At 41.8% G+C, this 23,076-nt stretch overlaps 1 protein-coding gene across 1 annotated transcript; it reads right to left on the reverse strand.

The window, feature by feature from the left end:
* Nucleotides 1–3,017: 3,017 nt before the first annotated feature.
* On the reverse strand, nt 3,018–20,415 carry LOC133458081 (ubiquitin-protein ligase E3A-like). Its single transcript, XM_061737614.1, has 11 exons — nt 20,201–20,415; nt 12,862–12,908; nt 12,466–12,722; nt 11,182–12,386; nt 10,935–11,079; nt 9,523–9,728; nt 9,232–9,396; nt 5,889–6,044; nt 5,728–5,801; nt 5,361–5,504; nt 3,018–4,271 (listed from the first exon to the last, which is right to left on the reverse strand). Coding segments are annotated over exons 2-11 (2,475 nt in total). The 5' UTR covers nt 12,864–12,908; nt 20,201–20,415; the 3' UTR covers nt 3,018–4,150.
* Between the last annotated feature and the right edge of the window lie 2,661 nt (nt 20,416–23,076).

Here is a 23,076-nt window from a genome sequence, read left to right on the forward strand (position 1 = left end):
CCCCACCTACGTCCAAACATTGGACGGGCCTGCTCCGGGTTTGGGCTCATCTGCGATGGACTGGTGCAAAGTGGAAAACTGTAATCGACATGGACCTCGCATCCTCTGGGCTAAAGTGACAAATTTGTATTTGTTAGTGTGTGTTGGGGGGTAACATGCACATCTGTCATTTTTAGAGCAACATATGCCGCCGTCCCTGATTGTTTCAGCAAGACGATGCCCCAAGCGACATCCTGCAACAGCGTCCTTTATAGTTTAATGGGTCATATGTCACGCAAGAATGGAAACAAATTCAAATATCAGTTCTTAAATGCTTATTGAGGTTTGTTAAAAGGAAAAGTGACGTAACACTGGGGTAAACAGGTACCAGGTGGTTGCCCCTGACAATTAGCAGCACCTGACTAGCATAAATACAGGTCCAAGTCAGCATCAGGAACAATGTATAAATGAAATACTGCCCTCTAGTGGTTGGAGGTAAAACCTTAAATAATGTAAAAATGAACACACTGCATTGCTGTTGCAGTCCCAACTTCAGTGGAATTGGGATTTGTATTTAATAAGCACTGAAGACTAATTGAGGATGTCACATCCTCCTCATTTTTTTGGTCTATCTTTAAACCTATTTAAATCCTTGTGAAATATGTAAACGTCTCACATCCAACGTGCCCTGTGTCGGTGGTTGTCAATGATCTGGCTGCAAGCATGATCATGTATCGTTTATGCATTTACTTATGTCCATTTCAGCCTTTTCCCTTTACGCCAGGGCTGGACATTCCCAGTTTTCGAGGGTGGCTATGCTACATTTGAGATGTTTTCCAGCTTCAACAGACGATCTTGTCAAGCTGATGATGATTCATTCATTTAAATGAGGAGCTGCCCAGCCGTGCTCTATACGGTGGTTGTTATTGCAGGTCATTCTGTTCCACATATTGATTTTACATAGGTTTGACGACCAAAAAGAAGAAGAAAACCTTTATTTGTCCACAGTGGGGAAATTGCATTGTTGCAACAGCAAGGAACAAGAGCAGCGGTAGAGTAAGAAAAATTAGTAAAAAATAAAAACCTTAAAGAATAAACATGTCATCTAAAAACTCAAATATACTTTTGCATGTGACTTTGGACTGGAATTGACATTAGATGCCCTTCCTAACACCCACCCTCCCCATTTATCCAGGACTGAGAGCAGCACTGTGTGGCGGGTCAGTTTCCTGCCCAGGGACAGTTTAACACTCGGCGTAGCCGGGGCTCAACCCGGAGACCTTCCCATTGGAGTACTCCACAACCAAGTTAGAGCCACCTAGATAGTAAATCAATAAAAATAATAAAGATAAATATATTCCAGCTCTTCCATGCAGAGTTTTCCAGGGTAGGATATTCATGTTTGTATAGAAAAAAGGCTGAATTACTTTTTTTATTCAGAAAATGTAAACGTTTTTTGGCCACTAGAGGGCAGAAAAAAATCAGACATACATTTGCTCATTTATAAATCTATTTGTATAAATCTATAAAGTATTTGCAGGGAACTGCTGAAAATGGTGAATCCATGTTTGCGTTGGTTCATATATTTCCACCATATGTGAACCCAGAGAGAAGCTGCGACACTGCCGACTTAAACAGACTTCAAATAACAACACAGAAAAGAAATGTTTCTAACAAGTGATCATGTCTTCATCTAAACTGGTCACACATTTATAGCCTTTACTCGTTATACCCCAGAGCCCCCGGTACAGGGAGCATATACCATATAAGAACATGAGCCTGGGACCAGCCAGGGCGTTTACAATCCCAGTATCATTGACCTTCACACCAAACCTGATCTTTTGATTGGAAAAGTTGAACCTATTCTGATCAGTATGGTGCTGGTGAAGTTTTGATTCATGTTTAACAGAAATCGGGCCTTACAGCAGTCCAAAAGAACATTTTTTATCTCTGAGAGTCCCCCTGTACTGTTGAACATTTACTCATTAGGTCTCTACACTTGGGGCCTGATTTACTAAAGGTTTGCGTGCGTAAAAACGTGTGCAAACTTGACATCACCCGCAAACCAATGTGCAAGCTGATCTACTAACAGCGTGCAAAGACGACTGCGCCTCTCAAATGAGCAAAATAGCACACGCTGTTCATTTAGTACTTTTGCCCTGATGAATAATCAATATGGGGCGTACCCGCCAGAAAGCGCTAAATACTGGGAGGGGAAAATGCAAATATCTCCTTTTACCACACGCAATGAGATTTACCAAGCCTGAAAGTTTTTGCGGGGATTGTGATTGCGTCTGTATTTAATACGTTCGAAAGGAAGGTGCTAATCTGCTAATCTCTGTGTATATATAAATATATTGAAGTGTCAGTGTGTTGTTTTTTTTCTTGGTCTACTTATCATTGAATATACGAGGGGGTGCTTTTCACGGCAGGGGTGCTGAATACGGCACAACAATTTGCCTCTTCCACTAATATCTCTAACACCAACTCGTCAAATTTCATTTTGCGCTCGCAAACCGTAAGACACATAACACGTCATTTAAATACTGCGGTTTGCACCTGTTATCAATTGCGCACGCAATCTTAGTTGATCACCCGCAAAACACACAACAGCACGTGCAAACTTTTTCAGTGCACACGCAATTTAGTACTCTTTATTTAGGATCTTAGTAAATCGGGCCCTTGATCTCTACCTTGTTTTTCCTGTCTCGCGTCTTTCACCACTACTTTCCTGGGTCTTTCATTTGCTTCTAATCCGACGTGCAAAGCAGCTCCGTGACCCACATGACTTTGAATGGGACACGACACTGCAAGAGACAGACAATGCTTACTAAAACCAATTAACATTCATTCAAATGAAATTGAATCTGATATTTTAACATGAAAATGCTCCCCAGTGTAGCTTTAAAGGCTTTTTTTTCTTCTTCTCAATAAATTTAAATATGATGCAAAGCTTCATAAAGTACAGACCCACTGCAGAGCTAAACGTGGGTTTGTCATGTGTTCCAGGTGAATGTCCAGCAAATACAAGAACAAAGTTGAAACTTTTTCCCACCTTTATTAACCTTGCATAATAGTGGCTTTACAGAGGGTTTCACATTATCTGCACATTCTTTATATACCTGAGTTATTTGGCCAAATAAAACATTTCACATTATGTTGTTGATGTTTTTTACACTGTATAGGCATTGCACACCTGTTGACTTTACTTACAAGTGTGTGATTAGTACATTTTTGCAAGCAAACTAAGAGAAGAATCCTTCTTCAGTGAGTACAGTCCAACCCTGCAAGCTACCGAAACCAACACGTCAGCCCGGGACCACGACAAACAGCAACTTCATGTCTAATACAAAAAGGCACAGCACAAAAGTTCTAGTCGTAAAATAAATCAACGCTCAGTGTTGAGTTCGCTTTCAGTCAGACAGGACATCATCTTGTCAGAGGCTTCAACTTAAAATCCTGCAGCCTGCAACCACCGCAGCCAAGTAGCACCATTGTATCCTGCGAGGACCGAACACGGCTACATTCTCAAGACTGCTGCGACGTTGCGAGTCGAACCGAAGAGATAAACGTAATGCATGTGTGGTGTATGGGTGCGGTTTCACAGTTTCCACAAATCAAGTGTTATTAAAGTCTGCTGAAAAACAAAACATGCAAAAAGGATAAATGACAGTTTTAAACCATTATGACGTGACGCGACCTACGTGTGCTTTTACCTTTCGAGCCAGGACCGACACACACACATTGCGTCAATTTTTAAAATACATGAATAAAATAAAATAAAAAACATAAACACAAGGGCAAATAAGCAATCTACAATAAAAGTATTAAGTTTAAAGTTTAAAAAGGGTTCTTGTTTCTTCGTAGGCTGAGAAAGAAAAGGTTTAAATGGACAACTTTAAGTGTCCTGAAAACCCTCTGGTTTTATAAAGTAAATGAAGGTAAGAATGGGTTAAACCCTTCGAGAGATCTAATGCAAATGAAACGTTACAACCCAAATCAGGTCTTGGCTGGAAAGCCACCAGTGGAGTTACTCTGCAACAGTTTGGTTAGGCACTAGATTATTGCATTATTTTGTGAAATGGCATCTCCCTACGTATTTCATGATAATACACTTTTGTTGGTTTCCCTTTACTTCAGATAAAAACAGCAAACACTCTCTGGTGAACCGTTACAGCATCCCAAACCCTTTGGCGTTGGTGATGGCTTTGAGGAGCCTCTCTTTCAGTTTGTCCTTGGTGGAGTATTCGGGGAGCAGCAGGGCGTTGAAGCAGGTGTGGGAAGTCGGGAGCCTGCAGGAAAAGTACATTTAAACCAAGGAAAATCTGTTTCAACAGACGACAAGACAAGAGTACCAAAATCCCAGTTATGAGAACATCTGTGGGAATGTTTCTCATTTAATGGGTCACTTTATTAGGGCCAATTCCACTATTGGGCTTTTCTTCTTTTCTTTTTTTGTGGGGGGGGGGGGGGGGGGGGAAATCTCATTACACTTAAAACAAGACACATTACCAGAAAAATAAATTATTATGTTATTTGACAATTTTCCCCTGTTTCAAGTACATTTTCACTTGAAATAAGTAGAAAAAATATGCCAATGGAACAAAATTATATTCTCATTACAAGCAAAAAATTTGGTAATGACTCTTGTTTTAAGTGTAATGAGAGTTTTTGACTATAAATGAAATGGGTTTTTGACATTTTAACTAGAAATAAGACAAGAGATTACAGGCCTACACTTACACACAAACGTGTTTGTGTGTAAAAATGTATTAAAAACTCATCTGATAACAGCAGGTCTAAATAGATCGAGTCTCAGATTGAGAGAACTGGCGCTGAAAGATATTTGAAGCACCAAAAAAAGACAATTAAACATCAGTTGGAGCATGTTTTTGTCTAACCAGATTAAAACTTTCAGCAGGAGCTACAACCTGCATCATGTTTACTGAAAACCAGACATCCCATACCAGCAGACAAACCTCACCCCCCACGTCCACTGTCACACTCCACATCCACAGAAACGACAACCTCAATGAATGAAAGCAACATTATAAAGAAGAATAAGTCAACATACCTCCTCCGTCATACGGGGACACGACTACAAGTCATTGCTGCTAAAGGTGAGGCTAGCTGTATATTCCATTTGCTAGTTCTTTTTTTCCAGACAAAAAATTTAGGTTTTTTTAAACATTCAACATCAGCCGATAAATGACGGGTCACACACACCATCTTGTGACACGCGAAAAGATCGCCGAAACATGTCAGGTTATTAAAAAAATCTACATTTTTTGTCTGGAAAAAAATAACTAGTAAATGAAATTTTACTGCAGCGACAAAATGAACTTTATTAAATCAAAATTGATTAAAGACGACTGCCGTACCTGTCTGTGTCAGTGCCGTTCTTGGCGATGATCATCTTTAATTTGCCAAGACCACCGACCGGCGCTCTGTCTGTGCCGGTGGTGAACTGAAGAAAGAGCCGTTTCTGCTCCTCTCCAAAGGAGTGAACAGTTTCCCAGAAATCTCTGTTGACAGCAAAAAGGAAAACATTTCATTTATTTAAATACTTATTAGACCTGTTCATAGACTGTTCATGAAAGACTGATTTCACTACAGGGTCTGGGATGGGAGGCCATTTCTCAATAACTTACCCTCTTAAAGCCGCATTTCAGACAGATTTTCATTCAGTCAGGTAAAACTGGAGCTTTTAAACCGTATGAAGTGGTTGTAAATCGACTACAGACTCACTTGATAATTTGGCTGTCTTTGCTGTAACCTCCATCATACTCTGTAGTTTTTTCGAGCGCTTCAAAGTCAAGTTTCTGTGAAATGAAAAGAGACTATCGTCGCTAATGAACGACCGATGAATAAGTAAGGAACAGAACTCAAAGTGTGGACGCGTGGCTCACCCTGCTCCCACAGATGAGCAGCTCCACCTCCTCCGGCCGGAACAAGTACTTCAGCGGGGACTCACTGGTGACCATGAGGAAACCTTTTTTGAAGGCCCCAAATTGTCTGTCCACTGATTTGTTCAGTATGTAGTCGACATATAGATCCACAAATTCCTGTCAGTTACAAAAGAAAAGAATAAATAAATAAGAGAAAAAAAAAGGGTTAGCAACATGCTTCTGCTCATAGTATTGGGTCCACTTCTCTTCACCATCTACCTCCTACCCCTAGGTTCAATTCTCCGTCACCATAGGGTCCATTTTCACACTTACGCCGATGACACTCAGATATATATCTCCTCCAACCCCACCGCTGCCATTCCTCCCACTTCCCTCACCACCTGCCTACACGACATCAATACCTGGATGAGCAATAACTTTTTAAAACTCAACGGCAATAAAACTGAGGCTCTTCTCATCGGCTCCAAATCCACCCTCACCAAGTCACAACCCTCTCCCGCCCTTCCCATCATCATCGACGGCTTTCCGGTACCCTTTTCCCCCCACGTCAAGAGCCTCGGCGTCATTTTGGACAGCACACTTTCATTTGCACCTCACATTTACAACATCACCCGGACTGCATTCTTTCACCTCCGCAACATCTCCAGACTCCGTCCAGCACTGTCCCAATCCAGCACAGAAATCCTGGTCCACTCATTCATCACATCCCGTATTGATTACTGCAACGCCCTCCTCACTGGCCTCCCAACCAAACTCACCGACAAACTGCAACTCATACAGAACTCGGCCGCCCGGATCATCACCCGCACCAAGTCATCTGATCACATCACCCCCGTCCTCATCCAACTCCACTGGCTCCCAGTCCAATACCGTATAATTTACAAAAACCTCCTCCTCACCCACAAAGCCCTTCACAACCTAGCCCCCACCTACCTCTGTGACCTATTGCAAGATTACACCCCCTCCCGCACCCTCCGCTCAACCTCTGCTGGACTCCTTTACACTCCCACCTCACACCTTAGCACCATGGGTGCCCGAGCTTTCAGCTGCTCGGCACCCAGACTCTGGAACTCCCTCCCCCCCCACATAAAACAAATAGACTCCATCACCACATTCAAAACACAACTCAAAACCCACCTGTTCAAACTTGCCCATTCACTATAACCGGACATCACGCACTACTTCCCACCAGTTTGTTTGTCTACTGTTATACTATTTGTCTTGCTACTTGTATGGATGTTTATTGTATTTTTAATTGTATTTCCTGTGTTTTTATTCTGTAAGGTGACCTTGGGTGTCGTGAAAGGCGCCTCCAAATAAAATGAATTATTATTATTATTATTATTATTATAGTTTATTTGCTTTAATCAGTCATGACCATTTTGGGTTATCTGTGCATTAATCTGCCAATATTAAAATTTAATAACTTCTGTTTCTGCCAGTGTTGGGTGTAACGCGTTACAAAGTAACCCGTTACTGTAACGAGATTACATTCGCCAGTAACGCAGTAATGTACCGCGTTACAGTTGTAATTTGGGTAATCCCGTTATAGTTACTCTAAGAAAAAAAAAATACGTTACTTTAGTTACTTTAAGCTTTTCAGCTACATGTAGAACGGGAGAACAGAAAAGAAAATCAAACTTGCCTTTCATGCGTCTTCACGCGTTGCGCAACACTTGTCTGACTTAAGGCTGATTTATGGTTCCGCGTTAAATCAACGCAGAGCCTTCACCGTAGGGTACGCGGCGACGCACACCGTACGGTGCGCGTCGCCGCGTACCCTACGCCGTAAGTTCTGCATTGGTGTAACGCAGAACCACAAATCAGCCTTTAATGTGATTTTATGGGATTTGACGGGATTTGACGGAACTTTACAAATACACATTTGTGCTGATCTGGGCACTGCAGTAATAAGGTTCCAACTACAGGACTGTCTCAGAAAACTAGAATATTGTGATAAAGTTCTTTATTTTCTGTTATGCAATTAAAAAAAAAAAAAAATGACATACATTCTGGATTCATTACAAATCAACTGAGATATTGCAAGCCTTTTATTATCTTAATATTGCTGATTATGGCTTACAGCTTAAGATCAAGATTCCCAAAATATTCAAATTTTTTGAGATAGGATATTTGAGTTTTCTTAAGCTGTAAGCCATGATCAGCAATATTAAAATAATAGAAGGCTTGCAATATTTCAGTTGATTTGTAATGAATCCAGAATGTATGACATTTTTGTTTTTGTAATTGCATTACAGAAAATCACAATATTCTAATTTTCTGAGACAGTCCTGTATATGTTGTTCATTGGCAATCGAGTTATGGTGCAGCTCAGGTGATATTGCGGAGTAATCCAAAAGTAATGTAACTAGTTACTTTCAGCAACCAGTAACTAAGTAGTGTAAGGGATTACTTTTTTTAAAAGTAACTAGTAATATGTCATAGATTACTTTTTTTGAGTAACTACCCCAACACTGGTTTCTGCTGATCAAGTTATTTCCTGTTCGTCATCTTCCTGTTGATGTACATTTCAGTGAAATGAGGAACAAGAAAACCATGTAGGTTATTGCTTCAATATCCATCTGAAGGGTTAGACAGGATTCCCCGCTGTAGGGTTAGTTAGACACATGATTCACGCTAGAAGTAGAATATCAGAGAAAAACATATTAACTCTGTGCTCTGAAATAAGTGTCTGTCTGTCTGTTTCGCTGTTGTTTACAGACGTTGATCCTGGAAGTGACGTCAAGCCCTCACGTTTTTATTATTTTCATTTAACATCACCTCTGAATGTTAAAAGAAAATGGGCTTATCGACCTATGTTTTAAGTTGCCATGGTAACAGTAAACTTAAGTGTAAATGTAACCGGAGATTTCATTGAAGCCCTGAAGGTTTTGAAGCTTTGATGAAAGATAAAAACTTAAAGGTTTCATTCTGCATGATGCAGCCGCCCACGTCATTGTCTCATTGTCTCTCTCTTGTGGACCTGAGCCTCTCGTTGTCCCCGTGTGAAGCTTCACGTTGATTAATTCCTGCTACAAATATCATATCATTGCACAGTAACTGGTGGATACAGGCTAAAGTTGTAATATCATCACACTCTGGACCTCTTCTGCCATAATTACGCCAGGAAAGAGGAAGAATGAGGTGATGAGGGGATTTAAAAATCACTAAATTACTGGCGTGTGCATTCGGACGGCATCTAAATTATCTTGAGACTTCAAAGAAATAGGGTAGGACCACAGTTCTGTGGGATTGGAGCATTTGAGAATTAGTGACCTCAGGTAATAACCAAGACTCAGCGACACCAGCCCACCCAGGACTGAACAAAAGTCTCACACCTCACCTGTCTATTCTCCTTGGTAATGGGGATCTGCTCTCCCTGCTCCTTCAGGTCGTGCAACATGGGGTTTCCAAACAGGTCCATGTGTGATATCTGGAAGGTGAGCGACATGTCCTCCTGCACATCTCCAGTATACTCAAGCAGTTCCTTCAAACTCTGATACAGAACCTGTCACAGGAGAGACGACGGATGTGACACGCGAGCGTAGCTCTGCAGCAACATACATGCGTATTACAGCTGAATCCCAGCTCTATGGAGCACAGATCTATAATGTTTCACAAAACGTTACTGAACTGGGTGCGAGTCCGACAGGTCCAAGTAGGTCCCTTTCTTTCCCAAGAGCTTCCGGTAGACAACCATGGGGTAATGGACGTCCAGGATGCAGTTGTTGTAAATGGCGAGTCCCAGGACGATCCCGATAAGCGTGTACTGCGCTTCATTCTCCAGCGAGGATGAATTAAACCAGAACAGTTTGGTGTCGTCGTCGTAGGTGAACATTCCTGGTCAAAAATGGTCATTTAGAGAGTGAGAAAACACACGAGGAAATATTACATCCTTAAAGCACAGGCATATTTATCTGAGATACTTTTTTTTTTAATCCATATTCATTTTTAAAAAGCCACACAGACTTGCTGGGAGATATTTAACTTATTTTAGACCCTTTCTATAGATTATGACAGGAAATCAATATTTCCCAGATTCACATTTGCTTGAGGCCGGTCTCTAGCAGAGACATACACAGAAATATGTGGCTCAGAGAGATAAACGACTTTTAATAGTTGCTCTTCATCCTGCTCACCTTGCCAGATATACTCTTACTGGGTATATCGATATTAATATTAATCCATCCAGATCAAGTTACAACAAAGTGCTTCCACAGAGAAGACTAGACACCTGAATAGTTTCATATCGTTACAGCAACTTAAAATTCATTATTTTATTGGCATAGAAGATGTTTGATATTTGGTTGAGGCTAAGAACTTAGACAAATATCCTTGTTTTCAACATTTAAAGGGGATCTATTATGAAAAACACGTTTTCTCTTACTTTAACATATATAAAATTCTGCAGTGTCTGTACAGCCGCCCGGATGAGCCGTTCAGTGTGATGTGGATCTACGAGCCGTTCAGATTTTGCTCCCGTCGTTACGTAACCAAAATGCAATTTACATCGCTTGTCCTCCGATGCGTGAAACCACGCCCACAACTAACTCCGCCGGCCGGAGCTTCCGCCATTTTTTCGTAGCGGTGTATCGTGTCATTCAGGCAGCCAATCAGCACAGAGCCTCATTATCATAGCCCCGCCCACTCAGAATCCTGCATAGATAATGAGGTTAGAGAATGGGATGATAAAGACTTTCCTCAGAGGCTAAATTTCTAATTTGTTTAGCAAAAACACCCTTATTTAGCAAAAACACGCTTTTAAGACATTCAAGGCCTGGTTAAAATAGGTATTAGATGACATAATAGGTCCCCTTTAAGCTTCATATTACAAGATAAGTGAACAAGTTGCAGCATCCGACCATAAAACACCTTTATCGATGACTTCATCTTGAAACTTACAGATAAAGACTTTCTCCACTGATCTGTTTTCCTTATTATTAGTTTACAAGCTAGAAAGGTGCTGTGATGAGACAAAGTCACTTTCTAAAACGATTAAAATAAGAGATGCAGATGAAAAAAAACACCCGTGCAACAGGTTCTCACCGATGTCTGGGTTGAAGATTTCCTCCAAAACCAGCTGAAAGAACTCCTTTGAGACGCCTCCCTCATCTACGCCTTGCTCCCCCTCAAACTCGACGTACAGCTGCTTCTTCAGGTCGGAGGGGTTCTCCATGGAGATCATTTCCAACTGCAACCCAAGAAGCAACAGATACCTCAGACGGGGATTTGCCACTTGATTTCATACAATCGGTGCTTGTGCACCAGCGTTGCAAATGTTGCAGTGACCCACTCTGACGAGGGCGTCATCGATGATGTGTTCTCTGCGGACTTTGATCTTGAGATAGGGGCTGGGCTGCTGACCTTGGACCATGCTGTACAGCGCCGTGAGGCGTCGCTCGCTGTACATCCTGATCCGGTTGTCGTAGTACAGGCCCTGGTTCTTGGTGATGACGCTCAGGATGAAGGGACAGCTTTGATAGGAAAACTTGGTTTCGGCGTTGACCTTGAAGAAGGTGAAATCTTTGTCCATTTCAATCACATCGTTCAGTGAATCGTTGATGAAATCCTCGAAGGGGATGAGGGGCTTCACGCTGTCTATGGAGCGGACACCCAGCTCTTTCCCCAGAGGGTCGACCCGCGGGCCCTTCTTATAGAGCCGCTCCTCGCCCAACAGCTCGTGCAGCGTCAGGTCGTCTGAGTCGGAGTCGTCCTCGTCCTCCTCGTTGTGTTCGACATCCACAGCTCCTCCCAGGATGCTCGCGTAAAACACCACCTTCAAGCACAGGGTGGCAGCAACCACAGTTTCGTCATCGTTTACCAGATTCTCCCCGTCGTATTCATTGCTGACGACCGTGAAAGTAATGAGCTGCTGAAAGGTCTCCATCACGCGGCGGATGTGTGGGAGCCCACACCTGGACCAGAGCTTTGACAGCCGGGCCAGCGCGGCCACCGGCAGCTTGCTCATGGCCTTGCAGAACTGCGGCAGCGCCACCTCGAGGTACTCTGGGCTGTGAAGGTTCGTGTTCTCCATGACTATGATGAAGATGTTAAGGTAATCTGGGTTGCTTTCGTACACATCCAGATACTCCAGGTCAAGTTCCACGTTGGGAGTGAGGTAAATGAGCGCGTTCACCAGAGCTGCCTCCACCTGCTCGATGGACAGAAGCGTCCGGTAGATTCTCTGAACGGCGCCGAGGTCTACCGTGACCTCGCAGGAGTCGAGCATCTCGTTCAGGGGATCTTCTGGCAAAGACGCGGCAGCCCGAGAGGAGGTGCCATCCTTTTCTGGGACTTGCTCGCTCTGTTTCTCGTCTGAAGGCTTCGGAGAATCAAGGTTTTTCCCAGCACCTTCTTCATCCTTCCTGAAGCTCTTCATGAGGGCATCTGCGTTGGAGAAAATCCTGCCAATGACACGGACCAGGGGAGAATAATCCCCTTGATCCTCGCAGACACTCACGATCTGACACACAGTGTGCTCTGTGAGGTAGTGAACATCTGCAGAAGTAAAGGAAAAACAATCAAGGACTGTCTCAAACTCGGCATCCTTGTGACTAACGAGTCAGCTTGACGGTACCTGAAAAATCTTCAGCGCTCATCTTTTTGCCCATCTGACTGTTCCTGTCTGTGCTCGACTTGATGGACGGGTAATAGTCACAGAGTTTGGCATTAACTTTAAAAAGCTCAAGGGCTTTGGCGGCGGCTGAATTGCTATCCAGGGGTTGAAAATCCTGACACGATGCACAAACCTCATTTGTGCAGTTGCTGTTTCCACACCCCTCAGTTAACTGCTGGAAGTAGCGCTCAATGAGTTTCTTTGCAGTCACTTTGTTCCTGTGGAAAACATTCAGACGAAAGGTGAAGCTCAAAGTTAAAGGATTGACACAAAATAATGTATATTTGATAAAGCTTGGTTGCGTAAAAGCTTCAATTTTTAAGTACCACCAGTGGAGGTGTGACACGAGCGACTTACATTCGGCTGGATTCAGATTCCCGTCCGCAGGCCTGGAGGACTGTCCTCTGAAAGACGGGGGGAGAAACAGTTGCATGTTCATGGATCAGTCAGTTATCGTTGACTCTTTTTACTCTGATGTCCTCTGATTAAACACGACCCCAAATCATAAAATTAGGTACGGCACAGAAAATGCAAACAAAACAGTGGAAAACAACATTTGACAAGATGTTTCAGGATTGTTTGATCAACTATTTTCATCCATTCTGGCATTTCAGACCTGCAACGAATTGGAAAGTGTTAGAACAGGGGACATTTAGTTTTAGTAAGGAAGTTAAAGGAAAAAGTTGTCGGTCCAAAAAGATGTGTTAAAAAGCAAATGAAATCATAACTTGCTACAAAAGCCATTGAAAAGTAACGATGAGCAGAGGATCTCCAGTTTTTTTTTTTTAACTAAATGCATGAAAAAAATCATTCAGATGTTTTATAACAATGTCTCTGAAGGAAAAAACTAGAAGAGATTTGTATATTTCTGTCTCATCGGTGTCCAATACTGCTAAAGGATTCAAAGGATTTGGAGGAATTTCAGTGTGAAATGAGCAAATGTCGAAGCGTCAAGACATGAAATCATTCACCAATATCTTAAGGACTTACTATTGAGTCTATTCAGTCCCTTTTTTCCCCAAGCACACAAACATAATCACACACAGATGAAAACATTAGAAGACATGTAGACGATGTAGACCACCAACCCTCTACCTGTACGTGCTCTACATCCAGAGAACCAGCAACATAACAAAATGGTAAAAACTTAACACCCAGCTTTTTTTATCTTCTCGCTGTCATATAAATAAAATCAACATTAAAGACAAAAATGACATCAGCCCTGTTATGAGCTACTGCGTATCCAAGTTTGGGTCGTGGGGGCAGCAGCATAAACAGGGAAGGCCTGACCTCCTCTTAAAGGGAAAGTTCGTTTTTTTACAACCTGGACCTTATTTCTGGCATTTTTTATGGTCGTATACTCACCCAGGCAAGTTTGGTGTCATTTGGAGTCCTTCGGAAGATATATGGGGGTTTTTGTGCGAGCCGCTTCTCCATATAACGGTAGTGAACGGGGCACAGCGGGACACAGACGATGGAGCGTCTAAATAACACATGATTGCCGCGAAACTCGTTCATTTCTTTTATGAATCACTAGATCTGCTTCCAGGACCTGTTGTCTACATCCAGGGTTGTCTGTGTAACAAATAAATCAGTTTGTAAACAAGACCTCTGAACTCATGACGTCATCTCTGTGCGCGCATCCCAGACACAGCTGTGTGTACAGCTGGAGTCGCTACTGTTAGTTTACTGTTAGTTATTTGAAACATGTCTGAATATTTGTCAAATTCTGAGGTTGTGGACGACGACTTTGAATATGATGGACGTCCTTACCGTTTTGAGCCAGAGTTTACGGCTGAAGAGCTCACTGAACGGAGGACAGAGTGCGCGCACAGAGATGACGTCATGAGTTCAGAGGTCTTGTTTACAAACTGATTTATTTGTTACACACACAGCCCCGGAAGTAGACAACAGGTCCTGGAAGCAGATCTAGTGATTGATAAAACAAATGAACGAGTTTCGCGGCAATCATGTGTTATTTAGACGCTGCATCGTCTGTGTCCTGCTGTGCCCCGTACACTACCGTTATATGGAGAAGCGGCTCGCCAAAAACCCCCATATATCTTCCGAAGGACTCCAAATGACACCAAACTTGCCTGGGTGAGTATACGACCATAAAAAATGCCAGAAATAAGGTCCAGGTTGTAAAAAACCGAACTTTCCCTTTAAGTCATCCCCTTTAGCCCATTCAGAGCTTTATCAAGCCTGCAAAGAAACACACCCTTGCCAGCAAAACCCGAGACTGACGAGACTTTGTTAGGATTTTATGAAATTGTTTAAGAGTTTGAAGGGTTTTTCTATAAGATTCTACACCGGTGGTTTTTCTCTATTTGCAGGGTCAGCTCGTTTTATGATTAGGCTGTTTTCTCTAGTTGCAGGGTTCATGACTAGGCTGTTATAATAGTTTAGATATTTACTCTTCGTTAGGTGAACACAATGAAGAGAAACAGATCTTTTGACACTTATGGTTCTTATCCGTTATCTGGGTTGACATCTTACGTAGGAAGCAATAAACAGGGACGCTGAAGGTCTGATATGTTTGGTAGACGGGGTTCACTACAAAGAACACCTCCCTTTTTAGTATAAATAGGACTGGATCCATGACCACCATGTGCATTTTCTCTCCTACCTTTGTGATTTGAGAAAAGTGTACCTCCGGCTGGAAAACATTGTGCATGATAAAAAAAAAGCTTGTATTAACTTTGACTCTGATTAAATCACACTGTTAGTTAAACTCAAATTTAAAATAAACGTATAAAAGAACCAGCTCCAGTAAACAGCTGCCTCATGAATGACCTTCTGTGCATCTGCCTGCACCTGCACACACATGTGATTCAAGGTGTCTTCAGGTGGATGATGGCTTCAGCAAACAGCTACATTATTCTGGTGATCAATCTATATTAAACCTGATATTTTAACCTTAAAACAGCTCAACCAGATTAAGCAATGTCTAAATATAGTTGTACACAGTACTGGAGTTGAGGGGGGATGAGGGGGGATGGCATCCCCCCCTGAAATAAAAACGGTCCAAATCATCCCCCCTGTAAAACTGCCATCCCCCCTTTCCATCCCTTATGTCATTTCATCAATGAATGTGGTTTTACTGCTATTTCAACATTTAGAGTCATTACCAGAAAAATAACACCAGAAAAATAACTTATTTGACAATTTTCACCTGTTTCAAGTAAATTTTCACTTGAAATAAGTAGGAAAATCTGCCAGTTGGACAAGATTTATCTTATTACAAGCAAAAAAATCTTGTTCCACTGGCAGATTTTTCTACTTATTTCAAGTGAAAATCTACTTGAAACAGGTGAAAAATTGTTGTTTTTTCCAGTGATGAGTCTTGTTTTAAGTGTAATGAGATTTTTTTTACTAAAATGAGACATTTTAACTAGAAATAAGACAAATATTCTTGTTAAGATTTTGAGTTTTTGCAGTGGTCCATGTTACTTATCCTGTGAAGGACAGAGTCATATTGATAGTTCAGAAAAATGTTTTTTATTGTTGTGTTTTGATGTATTTGATGTAAGCCTGGTGGATATTTAAAGCTTACAGAAGGCTGCATTTAACTGCTGCTATGTCATTCCTGCAGTATTTCTGCAGGTGTTTTGGTCAGTGCTATTATTTTTAATATATTATATTATTTGTAATCAGCACAAATTATCTGTCCCCATATGATAAAATCCACCATCCCCCCTGATTTTTTTTTTTACAACTCGAGTACTGGTTGTACAACCCAGTATTTGTGCCTTGTTGCAGGCCCCAGCTGAACATTTAGACAACAGTAAACTATAAAAAGGAGCAAACAGGCTACTATTAAATCTACTAAACATAGAAAACAAATATTCAACATTTAAAAAGGTATAGTCCGTGCTGTTGGAGAGCTAGCAAGATTTGAAAGTGGCACCTCCTCTAAGCCCCGCCCCCTCATCTAAGCCCTGCACCCTCCCCCCCTCCCGTCAGCGCTCCGTCCAATGCCACGCCCTCACAAACTTTGGGGAACGCGCATTTGCAGGAGTCCAGTTTTCCAGGACATTTTGGACAGCACATTTCCAACAAAACTACCCCATGTCTCATTCACCTGTAAGTGAGGCTGGTTTTAGGGGGGGGCAGGGGTGGGCTGTGCCCACCCAAACGTGCGTCCTGCCCACCCAATCAAAAAAAATATCCCAGAATATCTGAACCGTTTCTGATTGGGTGTGCACTGCGCATCATTTTTAGACACAACAATGAACGCATACCGCAAAAGTTGTGTCTCGGCGGAGGGACCCGACGTCTCAGCAAAATGAGCACAACACAGAAGTGTTCAGAACAGAACACACACTGAAGGCTGATTTATGGTTCAGCGTTACACCAACACAGAATGGTGCGCGTCGCCGCGTACCCTACGCCGTAGGCTACGCCGTACCCTACAGCGTAGCCGTGGCAACAGAGCCTGCACGGCACCCCAGCGCACCGCCACCCGCACCGGCGCTCTCCCCCCTCGCCGGGATGGAGACGCCTCCATCCCCACAGACCCCCATACTGGGGAGGTGGTATTTTTGGCTGCGTTTTCTCGTTTTCTGCGCCATTCTTCAGCAAACGTGACTCGAGTGTGTAAAGTTTTCCGGCAAGATTTTCGACGTGACGAGTGCGCGCATGGGACAGCGGGGGGGGCGGGGGCGGGACTAAGGCCCCGTTTACAAGGAGCAAAAACTGTGGCGTTTTCATGCGTTTTGGCCGTTCGTTTACACGAAAACGAAGCTCAAAGTCACCAAAAACGATCATTTCTAAAAACTCCGGACAAAGTGGGGATTTTCAAAAACTCCGTTTTCACGTTTGCTTGTAAACGGAGGGAAACGGAGATTTAGGCTTTAGAATGTCACATTATGTAACAGAAAGGTCACCAGCATCATTTGTGCAACCTGTGTTTACAATTTGTTTGGCCACCGTCAATATTTTCTTGTATTTTACCTGTTTTATATTCTAACGTCACACTTAAAAGTAGTGATGCACGGGCTGCTCGGTGGCGCAGTGGGTTAAGCAGCGGCTCATATACAGAGGCTACAGTCCTCCTGCAGTGGTCGCAGGTTCGAATCCCGGCCTGCGCACCTTTACTGCATGTCATCCCCGATCTCTCTCTCTACCCCTTTCATATCTGCAGCTTGAATAAAGGGCCACTAGAGCCCAAAAAAATCTTTAAAAAAAAAATAAATAAAAAAAAAGTAGTGATGCACCGATTGTTCGGTAACCGAAATTGTTCGGCCGAAAATGGCAAAAAAACACTTTCGGTGTTCGGTGGAATAAGTGGGAAAAAAACGAACAATTAATAACGGCGTTGTAATATAAGGAAATACACTGGCCGCTCCGTAACTGTTGCGCACCACATAAAAAGTTGGTCAACCAAAAACTAACCACATAACGCTCCCGTAATGGTTGCGCACCACATAAATCGTTGGCCAACCAAAAAACTAACCACATAAGAATTTTACCTAACATTCACCAGCAGGTGGAACCAAAACAACATAAATCAATCTATTACAGGTGCGTTTAGATGACGAAATCAAACGTGGAGTGAAGTGGTGCGGTGCAAACATGTCAGCAGTGTGGAAGTATTTTAGAGTGGCAAAGAATAAAACAAAAATGGCTGTTTGCAATGAATGTTCTGCTCAAATATCTAGAGGGGGCACATCTGTAAAGTCTTTCAGCTACAAGTTTGATTTATCATTTGAAATGATAAAAAACCCTGAGCGCTTGAATGCATTTTTATTGTTTTAAGGCCTATGTTACAATGTTCAGTCAGTTAAGCCTAACGTAAGCTCAAAGATGGCCAAAAAATATATTTTGCTAATTCATTTATTTTAAATTATTGTTCTTTGCTGGTATAATGTCTGCTGGAATATTTAAGAAATGCTGGGAAATTAAAAAATGTTCAGTTTTTTATGTTCAACAAATGTTTTTCTACCTTGTAATTTTGTAAAAGATTTTTTTCTTTTAAAAGCATGCCTAAATCAAATTTATTTGATTTATGCAATGGTGAAAAAATTGGCAAAATAAATGAAAAACTGCGAAGAACCATGTTCGGTATTCGGCCAAGTGTTTATTATTATTTTCGGTTTCGGTTTCGGCCACAAATTTTCATTTCGGTGCATCACTACTTAAAAGTAACTCCACTTCTCTGTCACTCCAAACGAAAGACTCTCGTTCCGTCTTGGAAGTAACTGGCAGTCGAGGCTGATTTATGGTTCCGCGTTACACCAACACAGGGCCTACGGCGTAGGGTACGCGCAACGTACGTAGGCTACGCCGTCGATTTAACGCGGAACCATATTATTCAGGCTTCACACGTGTCATTTGTTGACGTTTTTTTCCAGGATTCTGATTGGCTAGCATGACTTTATGCTTCTCGCTAGGGATGGGAATTGAAAAGATTTTTCCGATTCAAATTCCATTTTCGATTCTGCTTAACGATTCGATTCTTTATCGATTCTCATTTGGAAAAAAGGAGAACAAACAATTTTAGTATCAACTTTGTTTTATATCTTTGAACAAAAAAATATAAGTGAGGCCTTAAGACGCCCCCAGCCTTGGGCTCCTCGATGGTGAGCCAGAGGGTCCCCACAAATTATTTCGGGAGCGCGCTCCACTGTCCGCCGGAGCGCAGCTCTTCTAAAGCATGAATTATGGTTCCGCGTTAAATCGACGCAGAGCCTACGGTGTAGGGTACGCCGTACGGTGCGGGTTGCCGCGTACCCTACGCCGTAGGTTCTGCGTTGGTGTAACGCGGAACCATAAATCACCCTTACCACACGTAGGCTGACTATGCGCTCCCAGCGCATCAGCCGGCCGAGTCCTAACAGTTTCCCCCCTTTGTTGAAATGTCCACATTGCAAGTATTGTCGCCTTGTTTTCATCCTTTTTGGTAAAATGTAACCAAACTTTAGAGCGTTTATGCCGCTTTGTCTCCGTGTTTTCCTGCTGAGCGTGAATGCGCACGTTGCGCAACATGCTTGGTGACGTCATTCGCGCCCACTGGAATCGATAAGGGAATCGTTTGCGAAAAAGGCAAACAATTCCAAGGAATTGAAACACTGGGAACCGGTTCTCAACAAGACCCGGTTCTCGATTCCCATCCCTACTTCTCGCTACACTGCCCCCTGCAGGTTTGGATGCTCATAGCACCTTAACAGCCTATTTATGAGGGTTCGAAGGGGAACCCTTCCCCCGAGGGGGAAATATCTGTTTTTGTAAATACCCAGCTATGTGTAAACGTGGCCTTAAAATGAAGGCATCTGGTTCTTTCCCCCCTGCTAATCCTCTGGTCCTCTGACCAATCCGTGCCACTCGGTGCGCAAAAAACAGATTGGTCAGAATTTTTACAGGATTAAAGCTGTCAGAGAGGCGGATGTTTTTCTTTCCTTTTTCTGAACACATTATTCCCTGGCTACTCTCAGGATGGAAGGACCATTTCACCCAGTATAACAATAAATGTTTTTGAATACGATCACAGACTACACATTTAATCAGCCTAACGTGACAACCTGCACAAATAAAGCAGAAGTAAACTATGGTGAGGCAGAAACGCGGAAGTTTTAAGTTTTTGGAAAAAAAAAAGAAAAAAAAAGAAACCTTAGGTTATTTCTATGTGTTTAGGTCAACACTACAGAATGAGTCTGAGGACGTGAGTCAGCACTTTCCCCCAGCAGGTACAGACCTGTGTTGGTCCTGACAGTGACGCTGCAGAATCCTCCGTGACAGCTGCTCTCTCTCCGCGGCGCTGCTCGCTCCCGCCGCCGGCGCTCCAGCCCAGGGGGAACTACTGAACACACGGCGTTACAGCGGCGTTTACCGGCCTGGACGAGGACGGGGGAACGGGAGGGTTGGCTGATTTCAAGTCAGAGGAGAAAAGCACCTTCCTCGACCATCTTGTAAACAAGAGCGTGATGTATCCCGGCATGCAGCGCGGGGCTGTCAAACGTCATGCCCCCCCTCCCGCCTCCATGCGACCCTCGCTGGAACAGGAGCAATGTTTGATTTGATTTGATTTGATTTAAAGCTATGTGGACGCAGAAAACCCTACTGATTGAGGAGGACACGAGTAAAAGCCCTCTTTCAATTGGCATGGACAATCTATATACAACTAGATATAACTGGTAAAAATAGTCAACTTAATGATATAGTACTTGAAAATGAATTTGAATTGAATTGAGTTTTGAATTTTTATTTCGAACATGTATATAAAATGAAAGTAAAAATAATAATAAAAAGATAAACATTTACATCTTCATATAAACATATGTTCGAAAAAAAGGAGTAGGAAGAAGTGTACACTTTTTCCTAGTTCCTACCCCTTTATAACACTATGGATTTACATTATTGCTATTATTATATCTACACAATATCCATATAAATATAATCTATATAAATACAACGTAAACATGCCTATTATTACATAATTATCCATATAAGTATATAGACAATATAAATATTACATATATATTATATCAATATCTAGAAAATACAACTATTATATACATCTATATAAATATACACTATATAAACTGCATAAATATCCCTATAAATATACATATGCTACATACCCAATAAATATATAACATACATTACATAATTTCAACTATCTCTCTCAACAGATACATAAATATCTAAACATATCTTAAGCAAGAATAATATATAAAAGCTACTTTAATTGATAAAATACACTCGAAGATTTCATGTTTGCTGTTCATAAGGAGCATCTGCTGACAGGAAACATGTACACAAGAAGATCTCTTTGGTACAATAATATAGGATAAATCACTATCAGCTCATAATGGCAAGTAACAGAAATACTTTTAAAAAAAGGATGAAAACAATATCAGGGTTTTTTTTAGCATAATTTATTTTTAACATGTTACATTAATAAAGGTGCAGGATTCATCAAACTCTAAAAACAAAGACATGATTCATGAACATTGTAGGGAGAAGTTGTGCTGACGGGTGGTTAAAGGCACAAATTCAGGTTCTAGTGTGAGCTCTCAGCAGGGGTCACTGAGGCAGGAGCACAAGCTTTCCTCCCACCTGCAACATGTGAAACCCAAGTCGGTACATTTCCCTCTGCACCCCAGCAGCTTCTTCACACTCACTCTCAACACCAGCTGCTTTTCAAAGCCACTCGTGTTCATCCAGTGATTAAACTGTCTGAGAAGGGGTCATTATGAGGCCCCTGTGAGTCCTTCAGGACTGACACTGTAATTCCAACTTGATTATAACATGCCGTTTTGTGCCACTTTGAGCCAATCTGTAAATGTGCTTTTACTTTAATCCACTCCTGAAGACTTGATAAAAAGGGAAATTAAACATTACTCGGCATTACTATGTCAGTACAGAGCATGAGAAGACCCACTTACATCAGTCAGACGGATGATGTAGCGCCAGCATCTGTTCAGTCATGTGATGTCAAATACCTGACAAACAAGCAAGATTTGAAATCAACCCTTCACCACAAACCTGATATTCACACTGCTTCTCCGTCATGATTACTAATGATGATGGGAGATATGTAACTGCGGAACACCTGAGTATGAACTGATTGAAAACTGAAAGTTCCCCTTGGTGCTTGACTCTGTCACACTGGTAGGAATTATTACAACTCATTTATGTGTAAAATGGTAATATCACTGTGAGCCTGAGACTGGAAGAGAGTTTATTCAAGGCTTAACATGGTGTTGGAGTTCATAAGAAAAGAATGAGTCAGAATAATTTGGGCTCTGCTCAGGGTGGCGTGAAGACCTTTTTTTGGTACAAAAATAGGTGCTAAATCAGACAAACAATGGCACAGGATTTTAACAAAATATTTTTCATACTTGATTAACAGAGGCTCCCAAAGAGCTGGAAACAGAGTTTTGTAATCAACATCCCAAGACTTTAGATGATTTTAGGATTGTTGTCCTTCAGACACTAATGAAGCATGAACGTCTCCATTGTGCCTAGTTCTTGCTTGAGCTTCTACAGTTTTGCTTACAGGACTGTTTTTTTTTTTAATAGTTTTTTATTTTTATATTGTTTTTCAGCTTGTAGTAGATCACTCCTCCCCAGACAGTTATTGCAATTATACGTGTCATTCATTATCACTCTGCTGAACTGAATCAAGGCTCAACGTTTTTACTGTAACATACATACATATATATACAAATATAAAAAGAAAACTCCTGCACACCTTCTTCTCACCGTGCATTCGTTTATCTAATAAACCTAATAAATGAATGCACGTTGAGAAGAAGGTGTGCAGGAGTTTTCTTTTTATATTTGGCTGCAGCTTTCCTCCTCCGACACACCTTTCTGCAAATCCGGTGTGCAAAAAGTTTTCTACTTCGACTGTCACATATACAAAATGTTATGTGATCCAAAAATTCTAAATGAACATATATCACATTGGAGTTGGGTCATAGCTTTCAACAGAAAATTATAAATACCTTAGCCATCTCTAGAGTCAGTTTGTTCTTTACTATGATAATCTACATTTATGCTGCTCATGTCACTAATGCACAGTCTGATAAAATAAACTTTTTTCTCATTTGAACATGAATGTAA

The sequence above is a fragment of the Cololabis saira genome, chromosome 13 (genome assembly GCF_033807715.1).
Source record: "Cololabis saira isolate AMF1-May2022 chromosome 13, fColSai1.1, whole genome shotgun sequence".
Lineage (NCBI taxonomy): Eukaryota > Metazoa > Chordata > Actinopteri > Beloniformes > Belonidae > Cololabis > Cololabis saira.